At 41.1% G+C, this 18,068-nt stretch overlaps 1 protein-coding gene across 9 annotated transcripts in view; it reads left to right on the forward strand.

The window, feature by feature from the left end:
- ARHGEF3 (Rho guanine nucleotide exchange factor 3) overlaps positions 1 to 18,068 on the forward strand; it is a 245,027-nt gene that overhangs the window by 195,583 nt on the left and 31,376 nt on the right. Inside the window, exon 1 of one of the 9 annotated variants that reach the window (XM_053296333.1) lies at positions 10,377 to 10,693. The exons of the other annotated variants lie outside the window; for them this stretch is intronic. Within the exon in view, the coding sequence (XP_053152308.1) occupies positions 10,622 to 10,693 (72 nt within the window). The 5' untranslated portion in view covers positions 10,377 to 10,621. Of the gene's footprint in view, positions 1 to 10,376; positions 10,694 to 18,068 lie in introns of those variants that run through there. 9 annotated transcript variants of the gene reach the window in all.

The raw sequence follows: 18,068 nt of genomic DNA on the forward strand, positions 1-18,068 counted from the left end.
CTGCCTTGTTCAACTCAGATTTCACATTACGTCTGAACCCAGCCTCTGTCTCTTTCAATGCTAGGAGCTACAGGTTGAAGGACTTGTAATAGTCGTGAACTTGAGAGAACCTTTAGTTATAGTGTCATGGCTTCACCACTACCACCAAGAAATGATTCAGGAGATGGTTGTCTCCTTAGGTCCTATTTCTCTGTCTTTACAGCTGAACTGTGTTGTAGCTCTTGGAAAGGTAGCCGGGTGCATCCCATCTAATCTCAGTGGTGGACATTCCGACAAACAAAGTGTGCATGTTTTCAGGGATCGTGGGGATGCCACATCCCCCCCCACAGCTCTCCTTTCCCCCTTATGTGTACACTGTTGCACAAAAGCCATTTGTTCTCCAAGGGCTATTCACATCCAGAAGAACTCTCAAGATTATTTATTATTTATTTTATTAATTGAATTTTATATACTGCCTAATAGAGCAAACTATTAGTGTACAGAATTAAAACAATGTACAGTGTACAGAATTAAAACAATATAAAATAGAAAACATTTACAATTCATAAAAATATAAAAATCATAGATAAGAACACATTAAAATTTAAACATTTTGGTTTCAGTTAAAAGCCTGGGAAAATAGGTACGTCTTCAGATTCCTCCTAAAAACAAACAGAGAAGGAGATGCTCTTATTTCAGCAGGGAGCATGTTCCAAAGCCCTGGGGTAGCCACAGAGAAGGCCCGGTCCCGAGTTGCCACCAAACAAGTTGGCAGCAACCGTAACTGTTCCGCTCCAGATGATCTTAATAAGCGACAAGTTCACGACAGAAGGAGCTCTCTTAAGTACCTCGGACCTCAGCCATTGAGGGCTTTATAGGTAATAACCAGTTCTTTGTATTTCGTTTGGAAACATATCGGCAGCCAGTGCAGTTCTTTTACAATCAGTGTTATATGGTCCCTTTGGGTAAACCCAGAGACCAACTGGCTGCCTTATTCTGTACCAATTGTAGTTTCCGAACTATGTACAAAGGCGGCCCCATATAGAGTGCATTACAGTAGTCAAGCCTAGAGGTTACGAGCATATGTACCACTGTTTTAAGGTCATTTGTCTCCAGAAATGGATGACTCTGATGTTTGAAACGTATTGCCAATAGTGACGTGTTTCTGATTTTGCAGAGTCCCTTCTGGAGTGTGAGTAGTATTTGGAAGTCCAGTGGCTCTTGCACAACAGTGTGTGCAAAGGGGGAGTTGGGCAAGGGCTCCTGTCATGTCCCTGCTCATTAGTCTGTATGTCATCCAGTGTGTCTTATTGTGTTCCTGCTTGCTAGATGAGCTGAAGCATATCTAGAGATCACTGTGCAGGCAGGTGTTAGGCAGGATACAGATGCTGGGAGGTTTTCTGGGCAGAAGAAATACAGGGGAGTACAAGACAGCTGTAGGTACAGAGCAGTTAGAGAAGGTGGTTGTGAAGGATCAGAATCAGAAACATTTTGGAGTTGTTAAATTTTCCTTTTTGAGAAATCTCTTGGAAATTTATGGTAGTGTTTTTAGCATGCCGTTTTGATACGGTGTCTTTAAATAGGAGCCAGAAATTTCTGATACCTCTGGTTTACAAAAGTGGACCTTGCATCAGTTCCATTGTAATTTGCACATGAAGGACTTAAAGGGGAAAGGACACACGTTTAGGTAAATGGGCAAATCTAGCTCTCTGAGAAACTGGTAAACAGGATACAATAAGAAAGAGCTTCCTTGCCAGAAATTAAATTAATGTATGGCAACAAAAGCACTATTTTCAAACTAAACTATATTCACATTTAAGGGATAAACAAGGGTTTATTCATCAGCATTGTTCACTACATGTTAATATTTGAAACATGCATTTCTTGAAAAGGAAGGAAGGAAGGAAAAGAAACAGGAAAAAATGTAATATCCTCCTGTATAGATATTAATAACTTCTCCTCCTGTAAGGGTCTTTGGTAATAGATCTCCTCTGACTCTTTGTAGCAGATAGCAGAGAGCTCTGAGCACAGGAAAGTAATTTTAACAGTATCACTTCTAATTATGTAGATATGGGCTGTGGTCATAAGTGGTCATAAATATTCCTGCTGCTTGTTCTTGAGCAGGAAGAGTAAATAGAGACTACAACCCTTTTTTTAGAGATGACAATCCTTTGTATGTATACTCAATCAGTACCAGTGTGTTCAGTAGTGTTCATATCCAGGTAAGTATGCATAAGATTGCAGTCTTGCAGTTCATGTTGCAGATTTCATTGTTTACAATACACACATTCATTTTGTATCCTGCTATGGACCCTGGTCAAAAAGATTTTGTAGGTTTTTATTGAATTTTTTTTGTATTCTGGAAAAAGTAGCTCCCGTTGCTGCAGTAGACATTTCTGTGTTTCAGTGCAAGTGTCAAGAGTTGGATAGTGCCCAGAATGAATGACACACTCCACACATTGTCTCACCAACAACATATTGGAACAACCTGTGGCTACGTTCTCACAATCAGAAGGTTCTCATGATCACATTGAATCCTAGTTATCTATTCTGGTTAAATGCTGGTTAATTGGAGCAGTTTGCCCTGATATTCTGCATTCTCACAATCAGCTTCTTGGGGCTTGCTGATCACTTTTTAATCAGGATCCTTGTGACCGTGAGAACTCCGCCTTAGTCCCCCCCCCCACATTTAGTAGTTAGTGCATAGATCTTTAAAAAGAAATAAAACAATGAATGACTTACTGATAAATGAATTGACCCGAAAGGACTTGTGTTCCATTTTAGTCAATTTTACCACCCGTTGATTTGTATGAGATTGGGAGTGAGGTAAAGAGGTTGCAGTTGGGGAAATCGAGTAAGCAGGCCTCTTCCTTGTAGTCCGATGACCCCTCTTCCTGTATATTTATCAGATGCAGGATTGGAGCTAACACCATGCTAGTGCTAAAGGGAAAGTTGCTCAGGTTGCTCTCCAGTTCTTTCATCCCTTACAGCTACGGATATACGCCACCCTTTTATAGAAACTTCACTTTGTTACTAAAAATCATACCTAAGAAATGTTAGACTGAGGCTGAACACTTCTGGTTCCTAGCTCTCTCTCCCTTACAAAATATATATATGTAGCATAGAAGTTACACCACTATTATGTATTTTCAGAACTAATCCCCATTTGCATGCTCAGATCAAAACTGTAAAACTTGTATACTAACCTGCCATACCTTTTCACTTTATATTCTACAAAGACCTTCCAATAGTGTGACTTTTGTCCTCCCAAGACTCTACAGTTGGGACAGGTTAAAAGTAATAATTTGTTAACAGCCTCTTATAGCTAGGGTGGATTTGAATCTATGGGTGGATTCTTGGGAATCTCTGGTTCCTAGGGAGTGTATACTCCCAGCAGGCATATTGTCTGAACCCCTCAAAGTCCAGTTTCCATGCCAGACTGCTGACATTTGCCCAACTTCAAGTGCCAAATGATTGTCGGAAGGCAGAGAGAACTGGCAACCCAACATTGGTGGATTCAGACAACATGAAATGGGTACAATTTGTGCCTTATGCTGGAAGTGTGCACTCCAGCAACTTCCACCTTACTTTCTGGTGGTCATTTGAACCCATTCAAATGCAGATTTTCAGTGCATGAATTCCATCAGCTAACAGATGAATGTAAGTTCTTCGATCAATATAGACTGGGGAAAGATAAATGAATACCTACCATAATCAACAAATGTCTATGGAATTTGAAACCCTGCTTCTTAGGGTTTTGCCTTCACAACTTTTGTAGCTATGTAAAATAAACAGAAAGCTGGGTCTACTTCAGTATACCAGTAATGAGCAGCAGGTTAGGACTAACAGTAGAACCCTGTTATTTAAAACTGTGGATACTATACTCGGGATACTATACTCTGGTATAGTGCCTACCTATAGGAGCATCAGCAACCCCTACCCTCATGCCAATGCACTCGAACCAGACACCTCCACTCTCTATGGATACAGTCTTTTGTCTGCAGAGACAAATGTTTTTTTGCAGGCAAAGATAAGAACAGCCTGCTGAATCAGGCCCAAGGTCCTGTTTCCTATAGTGGCCCACCAGAAGCCTCTGGGAAGCCCACAGGCAAGAGGTGCAGGCATGCCCTTTCTCCTGCTGTTGCTGCCCTGCAATTGATATTCAGAGGCATCCTGTCTTTGAGCCTGGGTGCCTATAGTAATCAGTCATCTGTATAGTAGTAATTGATAGACTTATCTTCCATGAATTTGTCTAAGCCCCTTTTGAAGCCATCCAAGCTGGTGACCCTCTCCACAACCTGTGACAGAGAATTCCATTGATGAATTATGCAGTGTTTGAAAAAGTACTTCATTTTGTCAGTCCTAAATTTCCTGGCAATCAGTTTTATGGGATGACCCCTGATTCTAGTATTGTGAGAGGGGGAGAAAAACTTCTCCTCCCCATGACTAAGAATGCTTAATAATTATGCTTTCTTGATGCTATAATGCCTTTACAGGACTTAGGTGGCAGGATATAAACAGTAGGAAAATTGTGGTGGAGAAAGACTGCAGATGTTAAAGAGCAAGAGATCTTTGTATTTTGAAGATTTATCTTTTTCTTACTTGTGATGACTCTGAAGAAGGTGGGTTGCCTGAGGGAAAAGTTTTTCAATTACTTTTAATGTACCTATTGGTGAAATACGTATATTCTAAATAAGTAAGAAATCACTGGGAAGTACTACACTTCCAGTACTCCATGCACCACTTTCCTAGATGTTACTATAGCTTGCCATGACTCTGGTTCTCCTGAGGGGCTCCAGCTTGCACTGGGAGTTGAGTGGTGGGAACAGCTGCTTCTGTGCAAAAAGGGAAGGAAAGATTGTGCCGTTGAGTCAGTGTTGACTCCTGGCGACCACAGAGCCCTGTGGTTTTCTTGGTAGAATACAGGAGTGATTTACCATTGCCTTTTCCCACACAATATGAGATGATGCCTTTTAGCATCTTCCGATATCGCTGCTGCCCGATATAGGAGTTTCTCATATTCTGGGAAACACACCAGCAGGGATTCGAACCAACAGCCTTCTGCTCTCTAGGCAGGTTGTTTCCCTGCTGCACCTTTAGGTGGCTCTTGCTTCTGTGCAGGGCAGGGCAAATTCAAAGCCAAAGTCTTACTAGCTATCTTCTTGGATCTGCACTCTGAATATTTGCCTCCAGCCATTCTCTTCTCCAGTTCTTAGCTTGAACCTTTCAGTCTGCTAACTCCAGCCTAATTTTGCTTCTTGTCGCCTCTGCCAGCTTTGGACCCTTATCCCCAAGTTTTGTTCCTTTTTCCTTTTTTTTTTTTTAAGTCTGTCTAGAATCTGATCCTGGAAATGACATTAATATCCTGATTATTGCTTGCTGTCTGTCCTACTGGATTTTTACAGATTAATTGCCCTCCAGTTTGATCTGATTCTTCAAAGGCTATCTGTATATCATACTCTAAGAAACACATACACAGTTTTACTGATGGTTGTTGTTGCTGTTGTTTAGTTTTCTATATCTTTACAGAAGCACTCCCATGTTATGGGCTTTTGGGGATATGCTGCAGCATTTTGTTGCAGGTCCCCACTTGTATGCTCATATTTGGTTTCCCTTCTGACACTTGTGTCTGAGATGTTAAAAGGCTAGAGCTCGGTGATGCATCTGTTTGAAAGCAGGTAATGCTTTCTAACAGCATAGTCTGGAAAAGCTGGAAGACGTTCCTCAAGGTTATGAAATGTTGGCTCAACTTGGTCAGCTAGTAGCGCTGACTTTTTCCATGCGTCTGAGGACACCTCCAGCCCAAGAGGCAAGTTGCTTCCCAATACCAGTTGCCGGGGAGTAACAGCAGGAGAAGGACATGCCCTCTTGCCTGTGGGCTTCTCAGAGGCACCTGCTGGGCCACTGTGTGAAACAGGATGCTGGACTAAATGGGCCTTGGGTCTGATCCAGCAGGACTGTCTTAATGACAGGTATGGATTGAAAAGGAAGAGAGTAGAACCATATGGTTGTTCAGGCTGTGCTGAGGTTCAAAAAGGATATATGAAACAAAACAAAATGCCTGTGAAAGTGTATGTATTTCTTAAGGTCTGGAATACAGGCAGCTTTGGCAGCCAGGATCATATCTAGCTGGCGAATGGCTGGAATCAGTTAATCAGAGTGCAGTTCAAAGAAGATATCTAGGGCTGGGCTAGGCCTTCATTAGCTATTAGCTAAGAGACAGGCTACACAAAGCATCTTTGTGGGTCAACCTTATTTATATTTCTAATGACCAGTGAGAGACCAGTTACTACTAGCTAATTTATAACTTCATGTAGAGGAAGCAAGTTTCAAAGAGTAGTGGGTTCTCTCCATTTTAAAATACTCATTGAGAAATTTATACCAGAGAAAGTTCCTGTAGAGCCAAACAGTGCCAACTCTCACTGCATCTTATATTTCAGTCCCTCTTTAATCAAGGTTTTTGCAGCTCGTAAACTGCTCTCTTTGATAACAGAATAAGATAACTGATTTCTCTTTTGGATCAGAAATTGGTGTCATATCCACTATGGTTAAAACTGCATCCCTTTTAAAGGGCAGGGATATAGGGATCACCAGATGTGTAGCCTGACTTGCTACACATCTACACATATCTGACTTGAAAAATCAGTCAGATATATTTTAGGACTGTTATTTGTATTGGTTATTTGATTGTATTTAATCCTTTTTTGTTTTTATATTTTTATCTATATAAATCTGCATGTATTTATGACATGGGTATTGTGTGTGCTGTATCATGTTTTCTTCTTCCATATGCCATGGCCTTTGGTTTGGGCATTAATAAATCTGACTGATTCGTTTGTATGTTATTACATAATATGCTGGTTTTTTGTTAAGCCTATTCAGAGAAGACTTAGTAGCCTGAGTCATCAGAATGACAAATTGCATGGTAGTAAGAAAAGATAACTTTCTAATAGGAAAAACAATTAGTGTTCTCCCAAGAATCTAAGGATTATGTGTTGGACTTAAATACCATTTCACTGTAATCATACATGTTTGTCAGGTTAAAAACAAAACAAAACTAACTACTGTACTTCACTTTCAAAAGCTATAATCAAAATGAACCAAAACTTGGGGCAACTATGGAATCCAGTTAGGATTCCGACTAAGTCCGGATGCATGACCAAATCCTATGGAAATTAATTAGTCATGACATAAATTAGTAATGATTAACTTGTCTGACTTATTTCAGTGGCTTCTTCAAGATTAATTTACTGTAGTCCAGATTCTGCTCAGTGTTTTCACTTAAATCAGGCAGTATACAAATATGATAAATAAATAAATCTCTAATATATGCATTTAGGTAGTACACCACTACACAAGAAGCTTCATATGGAAGAAGCTGAATTGAATTGTGCACAATTGAATTGTGCATTTAAATATAGGATAAGGACTTTAAAAAGGAACAATTTGGGCAAAACCCAGAAAATCTCAGCTTGTATAATTTTTAAAGAAAAGCCAGTCCCTTTAGTTCTTATAATTATGGAACCTGCTGAAAGCATATTGGCAGTATATTGTAAATACTTTGTAATACTTTATGGGTGATTTTCCTGGTATTTTTGAATGTTCAGCTGTAACATTATCTAGTAATGGGTTGGCTTTTTAAAGGAAATATTGCATGAGGTCTATACATTTCTTAATGAATCTGAAAACAGAACCTTACATTTCTGTCAAGTCCAACCAATAAGTTTAGCAATGGAAAAGTCTGCACTTTCAGTGAAATGTTTCCATCTGTAGACACCCACGTGAGACATTTAAAAAGTCAATCATATTATGTTGGAACCAGTTCTAAACTAGTTTATCAACAGTTGCGCAAGAGCTTAATGTAAATGTTGCAGATCGGTTTTCAAACTAATTACGGTTGCAACACAGGCAATTTGCAGAACTACTATACATCATTTGGTTTTACAGAAGCTTTATATGAAGCTTTTTACATTGGATAATGTTCTGATATTTATTCCAATAGTTAGCTATTTGCTACAAAAACTTTAGTAATACAGTAGAACTTCCCAATGAAGTTGTTCACACTGCCTGAGTTACTTCAGGTATTATTATCAAAACCCATTCGTCATATGTTATCACAGCCTCTGTGTGCTGAGAGATCAAAATGGTGAAACAGATTTACAAAGTACTTTTGTCTTGTACTAATGCTGTTCAAGTCTCTGGCTTGTCTGGATGGACTCCTGATACCTTTGAGATCTTTTTGCTATGTAGTGATCAGAAAGCTGTGACCAGTTTTTTAGATTAACCCAGAGTACTGATTAAGAGCTTGAACTACAACATTGGCAGAAATCTAAAGGTGTTTCAGCCACTTGTTTTTAATCTGAGGTAATTCTTGGACCATTGTTGACTTGTCAGAAATTTGAGCTCCACCCAACTCTGTGTAATGAGGGCACTGATTGTGCCATTGTTTACACTACACAGTATAATACTTCAATAAAATAGAGTGACGTAAAAGATAATCATTCTCCAAGATTGCTCTTATGGGTTGTTTTCAACTTGTTTATTTTTCATATAAACCAATTTCACTGTATATAGAGACTGAAGAAAGGATGGGGTTCAAAAAGTGGAAAGCACTCATCTAATTCAGTTCACTGTTCTAAAATGATGACATCCTGAATCGTGATTTCTTAAATCTTTTGCAAATTGGTCCTTCCTGATTAAAAAAAACAAAACTGCTGTGGAAACATCTCCGCAATGTTCATCTTTACCTTGGCTTTGTGACAAGCAGACTTTAGGAAAAAAGGAAGAAGCAAGCTATGAAGATCCACAACATGCTTTTAAGATAGCTTTAGAAAAACAGAGCTGTCCTGTTGAAACACCTCTCCTCCCTGCAAACCCCCCAAAACATCCAAGTAATTAAACAAAGGACACCTTTGGAACTTAAGAGTGCTCAAAAACATAGCCTTGCTCCAAGGATTTTGCCTGAAAAACTAAATCAGTGGACTAATTTTCCAAATGTATGAGTAATGTTTCAGCTAAATATCTAACTTTTACTAGCTGCTCTGTTCCAGTTTGCTGAAGAAATTATTGTATTTGCATGAAAAAAAATTAATGCAAAACATGATTTCAGCCCAATCCTATGCAGAAGTAAATCCTATCAAGTTAAATGGGATTTTCTCTCAACTGAGTATATGGAACGGTAGCTGGTAAATTACCTCTCCAAGAATGCCTCTTTATCATGGGGGGGGGGGGAGACCCGGCCCTATCTAGTGCTAAATCTTTGTAACACCCTATGGAACTGATCTTGAATGTGGCTTTCCCCTAACTGTGGTTTCCCACTAAATCTCACCACTTGGGATTATTTTATAGAACGATTTTATCTAGTGCCAAATCAACTAGTTGTAGACTAATGCAAATAAAAATTGTTCAGGCTCTCTGCCATCACAAATGTTGACATGCCCATACAATGTTGACCAAACTAGAAACACTGAAAATAAATGAGTGTATAGAAATCCTGCCATGAATAAGGTGTCTGAAACATGGTTTTGTTTTGTTTTAGTTATAAAACTGGTGAATCATATTTGAAACAAAGACTATATACTGTCTCAGTTTGTGGACTCTTCTGGTGCATTGTGAAGTGTAGACTAATTTGTTCTCCACATCAAGGTCGTAACTATAATTAGGCAAGGGGAGGCTGTTGTCTCGGGGGCTCCACCTCTGGGGGGCCCCCCAGAGACATGTCACATGTCTCCCCCCAGTGCCCGCCCCCCCAGCTTCTTCGTGTATCATTTATTTTATTTTATTTTTTAAAAAATCCTTGTTGAAATCGGGACAGGAGTGTGCCGTAGTCCTCCCTCCCTCCTTTCTCCCTCTCCACCCTTTTGCCTTGTCACATGGGCTCCAGCTCCTCCTCCTCACCCATCTATTGGCTGCAGCGCTCCACGTGAGCCAGAAAGTCACATGACTGTGGATACAGGCAACATGGGGCTACAGCAGCAGGACTAGCAGGAGGACTCGGAGCCAAGTTAGCTGAGTGTTCACTGCAGCAGCCGCTTCTCTCCCTCTCCCTGCCTGCGTGGCTGGGCACATTGCATTGGGCAGCAGCCCGAGCTGAATGATCATGGCCTGCTTCTCTGCCCCTCTGCAACCGCCCCAATGGCTGGGCATGCCCCCCACTTCTCTTCCCCCTCCCCATCTGCGTGGAGGCCAGTTTTTCTCCCCACCTGCCCGCAGGCCGCCGCTCAGCTGGGCATGGCGCTGGCAGCATCCAGTCTAAGCCTCATGGAAATGTATGAGGCACATGAATCGTGGCTAATTAATAAATTAATCAGTTGTGATTAATTAATCACTAATGTCAATAGGGCTTAGCCCCTGGATCTTGCCCATATAGTTATAATTAGGGCTATTGGTTACTACAGCTCTCCCAAACGCTGCCTCAATTCTTCATATTGTCTTTAACCTGTGGAACTCCTTGCTGTAAAGACAGTATTGGTGGCATTTAATTAATTAATTAAATGGTCTTGTGGTAGCGAGAAGAGCCCCTGGTGGCGCAGTGGTAAAACTGCCGCCCTGTAACCAGAAGGTTACAAGTTCGATCCTGACCAGGGGCTCAAGGTTGACTCAGCCTTCCATCCTTCCGAGGACGGTAAAATGAGTACCCAGAATGTTGAGGGGCAATATGCTAAATCATTGTAAACCGCTTAGAGAGCTTCCAGCTATAGAGCAGTATATAAATGTAAGTGCTATTGCTGTAAGTGCTATTTACCAAAAAAAAAAAAAAAAAGGCTGTGATGAAGGAGTTTGTCTTGGACATGAGGGTGTGTGTGTGTGTACCTAGTTGGTTCTGCTGTGCTGTTATTTACACCTTTTAACTAGTTGGGATTGTTAGCAGAGTCTACATTGGGCCAGGAGAAGGAGAGGAAGGTGGTGACAGGCGGTGGCGGGGGGCCCATTTTCAAACCTTGTCTCTGGGCCCAAGCCAACCTTGTTACGCCCCTGCTCCACATCATAACATTTTAGCCCTAATCAGTGTTCTGTAATGGAAATTATTTTGCAAAATATTATTCTTTTAGCACATTTTATCTTTGGAGAGATATGAAACTCATGGATTAGCTGCTGCTTCTTTCCTTTATTGGGAATATATATACATCTATCTGTCTATCTATCTATCCCCAAATACCCACAATTTGGGGAGGGCAGCTGGTCTTGTAGCAAGAATTAATTGCCCCCTTTGTTAAGCAGGTTCTGCCTTGGCTTGCATTGTATGGGTAACTACATGTGAACATTGGAAGATATTTGCCCTAGGGAATGGGGTCATGGCTCAGTGGGAAAGCACCTGCATGCTTGCATGCAGAAGGTTCCTGGCTTATCCAGGTAGGGCTGGGAAAGATTGCTTACTGAAACTGTGGGAGCTGCTTCCTGTCAGAGTAGACAATACTGAGCTAGATGATGGACCAGGGGTCTGACTCAGTATAAGGCAGCTTCCTGTATTTCTAATACTGCTAGAGGTGGCTCACAAAAATGACCAAACAATCACAACATTAATAAAATAAGTAAAATAACTAAAAACATGATCCAGTTAAAACCAGATTTAAAAGTTGAAAGTTTAAAAGTTAAAACCCACCAGATAAAGCTTTAAATAAAACACTAAAAAGCCTTTCTAAGAAGATGGTTTTCAGATGCTTTTTTTAAATCCTGAGGGAGGGAGCATGGCAAAGCCATGAAATACCTCTTGAAACACCCAGGAAGGTGTTCCAAGCCAAGGGGCCATAACCGAAAAGGCCCTGGCTTTAGTCCACACCAAATGAATCTCAGTCAGCAGCCGAGCAGGGCCTGAGATGCTGAATGAAGGATGTTCGTATGGGCAAATATGATCTGATAAATAGCCCAGCCCCGAGACAAGTAGGACCTTAAAGGTCTAGACAAACACTTTGTATCTAGCCCACAGGCAGATTGCTAAATAGAAAAACTGCTGTAGGATGGGTATGATACTGCTGGAGAGACTCATGCTCACGAGTATCCTTGCAGCAGTATTCTGCCCCAACTGAAGCTTCCAAATTGTCTTCAAAGGCAGCCCCACAAAGAGCACATTGCAGCAATTCTGTCTGGACATCAGAAAAGCATGAGTGAGCCAGCGTGGTGTAGTGGTTAGAGTGCTGGACTAGGAGCAGGGAGACCCGAGTTCAAATCCCCATTCAGCCATGATACTAGCTGGGTGACTCTGGGCCAGTCACTTCTCTCTCAGCCTAGCCTACTTCACAGGGTTGTTGTGAAAGAGAAACTTGAGTATGTAGTATACCGCTCTGGGCTCCTTGGAGGAAGAGCGGGATATAAATGTAATAATAATAATAAGAAGAAGAAGAAGAAGTGGTGACTGAGGTCAGGTCTTACTTTTCAAGTAGGGTGGCAGCTGGTATACCAGACATAGCAGGTAAAAGGCATTCCTGCAAACCATAGCCACCTGTGTCTCCAAGGACAGTGTTAGGTCCAGAAGTACCCCAAGCTGCAAACTTGGTCTTTCATGGGGGGTGTTACCTCATCCAAGACCAGATTTTCCTCACCACTTGGATAACCAGTTTTACTGACCCAGATAATTTCTGTTTTAGTGGAATTAAGTTGTAGCTTTTTTGTCCCCATCCAACCCAGAAAAGCCTCTAAACACTGGTTAAGGACACCCACCAATTATCTGATACCTGCTGGTATCTGCTTATCTCTCCCAGTAGTTCCATGTAGATGTTAAACGGCATGGGGAACAGAATAGATCCCTGCAGCACCTCATAGGCCAAAGGGCAGGTGCTGGAGCAGGCATCCTCTAGCACCACCATCTGAGTACAACCTCTCAAGGTAACACTGCAGTAACTCTATAATTATGCCCCCAAGTTCCAACCCAGAGAGGTGACCTAGAAGGATACTATGGTTCATCAAAAGCCACTGAGACGTCTAGGATGACCTAGCATAGGTAAACCACAAGGGCAACTAGGGCAGTTTCCATCCCACACCCGGGCCAGAAGCCATACTGGGAAACATCTATATAATCAGGTTTATCTAGGGCCGCCTTGAGCTGGGGCTCCACTGTTGATACTATTACTGTGCCTTAAAGGACAAATTTCTGGATATTTGTCATAGGATAGTGGTCCTAATCCATAGTATATTGTCTGCAGCAGTTATTTTTGCATATGGCATATTGGGTAAGGGTTACCATAAATGACAAATGTAGCTGTTCTGGTGGTGCTCATCATTTCTTGGGTGTGGGGAAATGGAGGGAAAGTACATGGAATAAGTGCCTCCCTCCACTTAAGTGACCAGAATTGCTGACAACATTGACCAGCTGCCTGGCAGTGCATGAATACCCCTAATCCAGCAAGAGAGAGTGCACATGAAGCACCAGGTACACCCTTTTGTGCATGGAGCCCAATCTGGAAGGGAGTCTGCTTGCAAAAGAAATCACTCTTGCTGGATCAAGATGGATCATATGTTAAGACGACATTTAGTTGTATAACCTGAATGATTTTAATACAGGTTAAAATCATTAGTTGTAGAACCTGAATGATTTTAATATAGGTTTGCCATAGAGTTAGGATGTTGAATGTGTTTAATAAACTTTGAATAATCTTTTTCCTTGTGCCTTCTGAAAAAGTTTTTGTTTGTTAATCAGTTCAGAAAGTTAGGAATTTTTAACAATGTATATTTTGCACTCATTTATTGAATGAAACAATTTCAGTGGATTTATATCAGTTTCAGTGAGTTAGTTTTACTCTACATTGGTGCCATATTCTGACAATATGCTATCAGATCACACACTACTGTACATGTTGGTATGCTTCTCTTATGAAGTTACATGTACATTATACAGTATGTTTTAGGACTGGGCTTCTAAATAGTGGAATCCCATTTCCATAACATTCTTAAGTGGGATTTGTGATTGTAATATTTTCTGATGCAGAGGCCTTCGAGCCAAGGAGACTTAAATGGCTGCTGTGCTGATGTGTAGGTCACTGAGCATTTCATTTTATAAAGGAAATGTGATGAATGGCCAAAGAAATAACTTGACACATGTAGCACAATGGAATGGTGATTGTAGGGTACATTAGTGATGGTCAAAGATACAATGGAGCCTCAGGAAATATTTGTCTATTATTTCTCCTTTTGTGCAGTTCTGCCATCCTATGGTCCTGCCATCCAAACTGTATTTTTTAAAAAAGTTGTTCTTAAATGTGCTAATATTTAATTTTTATTGGAAAAATACTAATTAGCTTTCCAGGAAACTACACATTTAGCTGCAAAAACAAGGTGTTAATTCAAACAAAAGCCTACTATGTACCACCTCATCCAGTCAATACTGTAGGGTTCTAGAACTCATTATTCATGTCACTGTCCACGATAGTCTACATACAAAAAGGGAAATCTGACCCATTTCTTAGGAAAATTAAAATCCACCCTCACTATCCCCTTTTATTCTACAGAATGAGGAAATAAGGAGCCTCTGGGTGGAATTGCTGAACAAACTGAATAAAAAGTTATGAAATGGAATTAACTTAGTCTGACAAGAAGGCTCTTATTTGAGCCTAGATGAATTCCTATTCCTTAAGTAAACTAATACGCTTGCTTTGTCTTGTGGATGAGTTAGAATGTGGGTACAGTGCAGCTTATTAATTTCTATTTCAGATTATCAAGCCACCATATCTTGTTATGTACAAATATAACATCTGTTCAGTAGTGAGCAAAAGGTTAAGGACTCAGTTCTATGGCTTGAAAGGCTGTATGCATAATTATTGTTTAGGTGCAAAAAGGTCTACTACAGTGCCAGTGTAATGGACTATAATTGCTCTACTTTGACAGTTGGAATTTTTGTACTTGCTCAGTGATGATGTTGCTGCAGTTATTCCAGTCTCAGGATTCTACAATCCTTAAATCATGAGGTATCAATCAATCTATGGGATGGATTTGCAACCCAAAAGCTAATTTTTTAATTAATATTTGAGCAGGAAACAAAAAACAGAGTTGGCAGAATTTTGTGGAAATTAGTACTGGGATTGGAAAAAATTGGATCCTGCTGTATGTTGTATGCCCATAGGTTGCAGGGAAGGGGAAATAGAAGATGGGCTTTTTGCTCTTAGTGCATCTGTTGTGTCTGTTACATTATTAGTTAATTCTGTCAAACCATCTTTGGGGGGAGTTGCTTATTCATGCATTCCTGCATGGCTGGGAGAACAGTAAATCTCAGCCGCATGATCAAGGCCCAATTATGTAGGTTCTTCGTACACCTTATGAAGTTTGGAAGCAGTTATTGAGAAGACAAGGCTCAGAACAGGGGATGAATCAAGCAAGCAAGCAAGCAAATAAATCTAAGAAAGCGATGGGGAAAAGACAAGTTGAGTTTGTTGTGGCTAGTCTTTCCTAGGGTTTGATATTAGGCTGGATAGTGGTTTGTTTTGACAGGGCAGTTTCAGTTGTGTCTAGAGAGACAGTGGGTGGGCATTAGTTGAAGATGAGTCACACAGCTTGTGGGAAGGGCCACATTCCTGAGGCGGCTCAGTTTGGAAGTAGCTTTTGAGAAGAAAAGGCTCAGACCAGGGGACTCAGACCTATGCTATCTGGAGTTTTGTGAACAGGAGTTTCCTAACAGATATAAAAGGAGTTTTGCATGGAATTTAGAGGGGAAGTGTGAGGGGAAGCACTCAAGCACCCTTTATCACAGTGGGAGTACCCAGCACAAGGAAAAAGTGAGTACTAACCTACTTTTCTAATTTTCTTGGAAGGCAGAGCTTAAAACCTTTAATTAATTAATTAATTAGCTGACAACTGCAGCTAAGACCTTGCTTTCACGTAAAGAAGCTCTATATAATCTAAATAGCTAATAAAACTAGTTATGAAGACAGAATGCCAGCAGAGGGGTGGGGTGCTTCCCAATGTATTGCATGGAGTGTTGCATGCATGACTACGATGAAGAAAAATCCCACTACTCCTTTCATCTAGTTGTGTCACCTATATACGCCCTAAAGGTCACAAGTTTCTGCACTCTGCTGTTACAGGGCCCCTTTTCCTGGAAACAATACTCTATCATGCCTTACTAGAGATAAGCACCTGTTGAGCATATCTTGCCCTGTCTGACTAGGGATAAGCACAGCTAAAACTGATTGGTGCATTATTGCTGGTTTCTGCCTTGTAGTTGGTTCACCTTGTCTACCAATGGCTAAACTTTATTCTGCTTGTACTAGTATGATTGGTGTATACCATGAAACTTTGACCTTTGTTAGGCTATGTACTCAATCCTAGAGCTATAGTAAACAGTATAAAAGACTCTTGCCAAAAGACTGAGTGTGCGTTCTTGGAAGAGAGACACTTGGAATGTCATGATCAATAAAAGCTTGAACCTGATGGATGGTGATGGCCTCTGCTCATTAAACGAACACAGAATTCCCAGAATTTCTCCATCAACTATCTGCTTGAGGGGCAGAAATCATGGGTGTGCACTTGGTGAAAAGAGCTCCTGGCTCTCAGTGAACACGTTTTTTCCTTCAAAGCCAAGGTTGCTGATCTGGAGAATCTCAGGGGGCAGAGAGGTGTGTGGATGAGACCCTCAGGGATGTGATTGAGGCATCCAGCTCCCAGGCTGACAGCTTCCCTGCTGTCATAGAGAATGAAGGTCTTGAGGAAGGAGGACATCAGTCAGAGGAAGAGGGGAATGCTTTCTTAGAAAGAACCCCTTCCTTGGGTGATGAGCCCGTATCCTCTCACATAGAGGATACTCAGGGGGCTGAGAGGTTGGGGCCTCCTAGTGTGATTTGATCATTAGGGGCATAGAGAGATGGATTTGTGACCCACATGTAGGTGACTTGCCTGCCTAGTGTGAAGGCTGTGGATGTCACACAGTGTCTAGATAGGCTTTTAAGCATTGCTGGGAAGAAGTCAGCTGTCGTGGTGCATGTCAGCACCAACAATGTTGGGAAATGCAGTTGAAAAGTCTTGGAAGTTTCGATGCATGGATAAGGTAGTGGTGCTGGGAGCAGGGGTTTATATTTGTTAGGATATTTTTTTTAATATACTGGGATATATTTTTTGGGCAAGCAATACCTGTACAAAAGGGAAGGGCTGCAGTTGAACCAAGATGGAATTAGACTACAGGCACACACAATCAAAAAGGTTGAAGAGCAGTTTTTAAAATGGCACCTGGGGAGTTGCCAGTGGGAACTGGGTGGTATTTGGTTTGGTAAGCAAAATCACCTAAGGTGTGAGTGTGCAAACATTTCAGATAAACCAGAAGGAGACAGATTAGAACCAGGAGTAGAGCAGATGGAAACCCATGACAGCTGGTCAAATGACAGTAAAGGAGATAGCACACGTCAATGCTAGGTAAGGGACTTGACATATACCAATGCCAGAAGCCTCCAAGCAAAGTTGGGCAAGCTGGAGTGCTTGATTGCTAATGAAAACCTAGATTTAGTGGGCATAACGAAAACCTTGTGGAACGGTGAGAACCAACGGGACACTGTTATTTCTGGATACAAATGCTACAGAAAGGACAGGGAGGGGAGGATTGAGGGTAGAGTAGCACTGCATGTTAAATAAGGGATAGAATACAAGTTAGGAGAGGACCGGAGTCCTCCACAAAAACATTACGGGTGATAATACAAGAACTGAAAGGAACTAGAGACGTGCTATCACCCTCCGGATGAAATAGCCGAGAGTGACCTGGAGTTGGAGAATCAAATCAGAGAGACGTCAAAGAGAGACAGAGCTGCTATAATGGGTGACACCAAATATCCTCATATAGAGTGTGCAAATTCACATGTTGGTATTGACAGAGAGAGGCCAAATTTTTAGACATACTAAGTGACTATGCCTTAGAACATATGGTTGCAGAATCAACCAGAGAGAAGGCAAACTCCCTGATGATCCCTCCCAGTGGTTTCATGTGGTGTATGAAAAAGTACTTATGTGGTGTGTGAAAAAAGTACTTCCTTTTGTGTGTCCTAAATTTCCTGGCCATCAGTTTCATGGGATGACCCCTGGTTCTAGTGTTCTAGTTCTTTTTTTCTCTAGGGAGAAAAATTTCTCTGTCCACTCTCTCCACTCCATGCATAATTTTATACACCTCTATCATGTCTTTC

Source organism: Hemicordylus capensis, chromosome 2, assembly GCF_027244095.1.
Source record: "Hemicordylus capensis ecotype Gifberg chromosome 2, rHemCap1.1.pri, whole genome shotgun sequence".
Taxonomy (NCBI): domain Eukaryota; kingdom Metazoa; phylum Chordata; class Lepidosauria; order Squamata; family Cordylidae; genus Hemicordylus; species Hemicordylus capensis.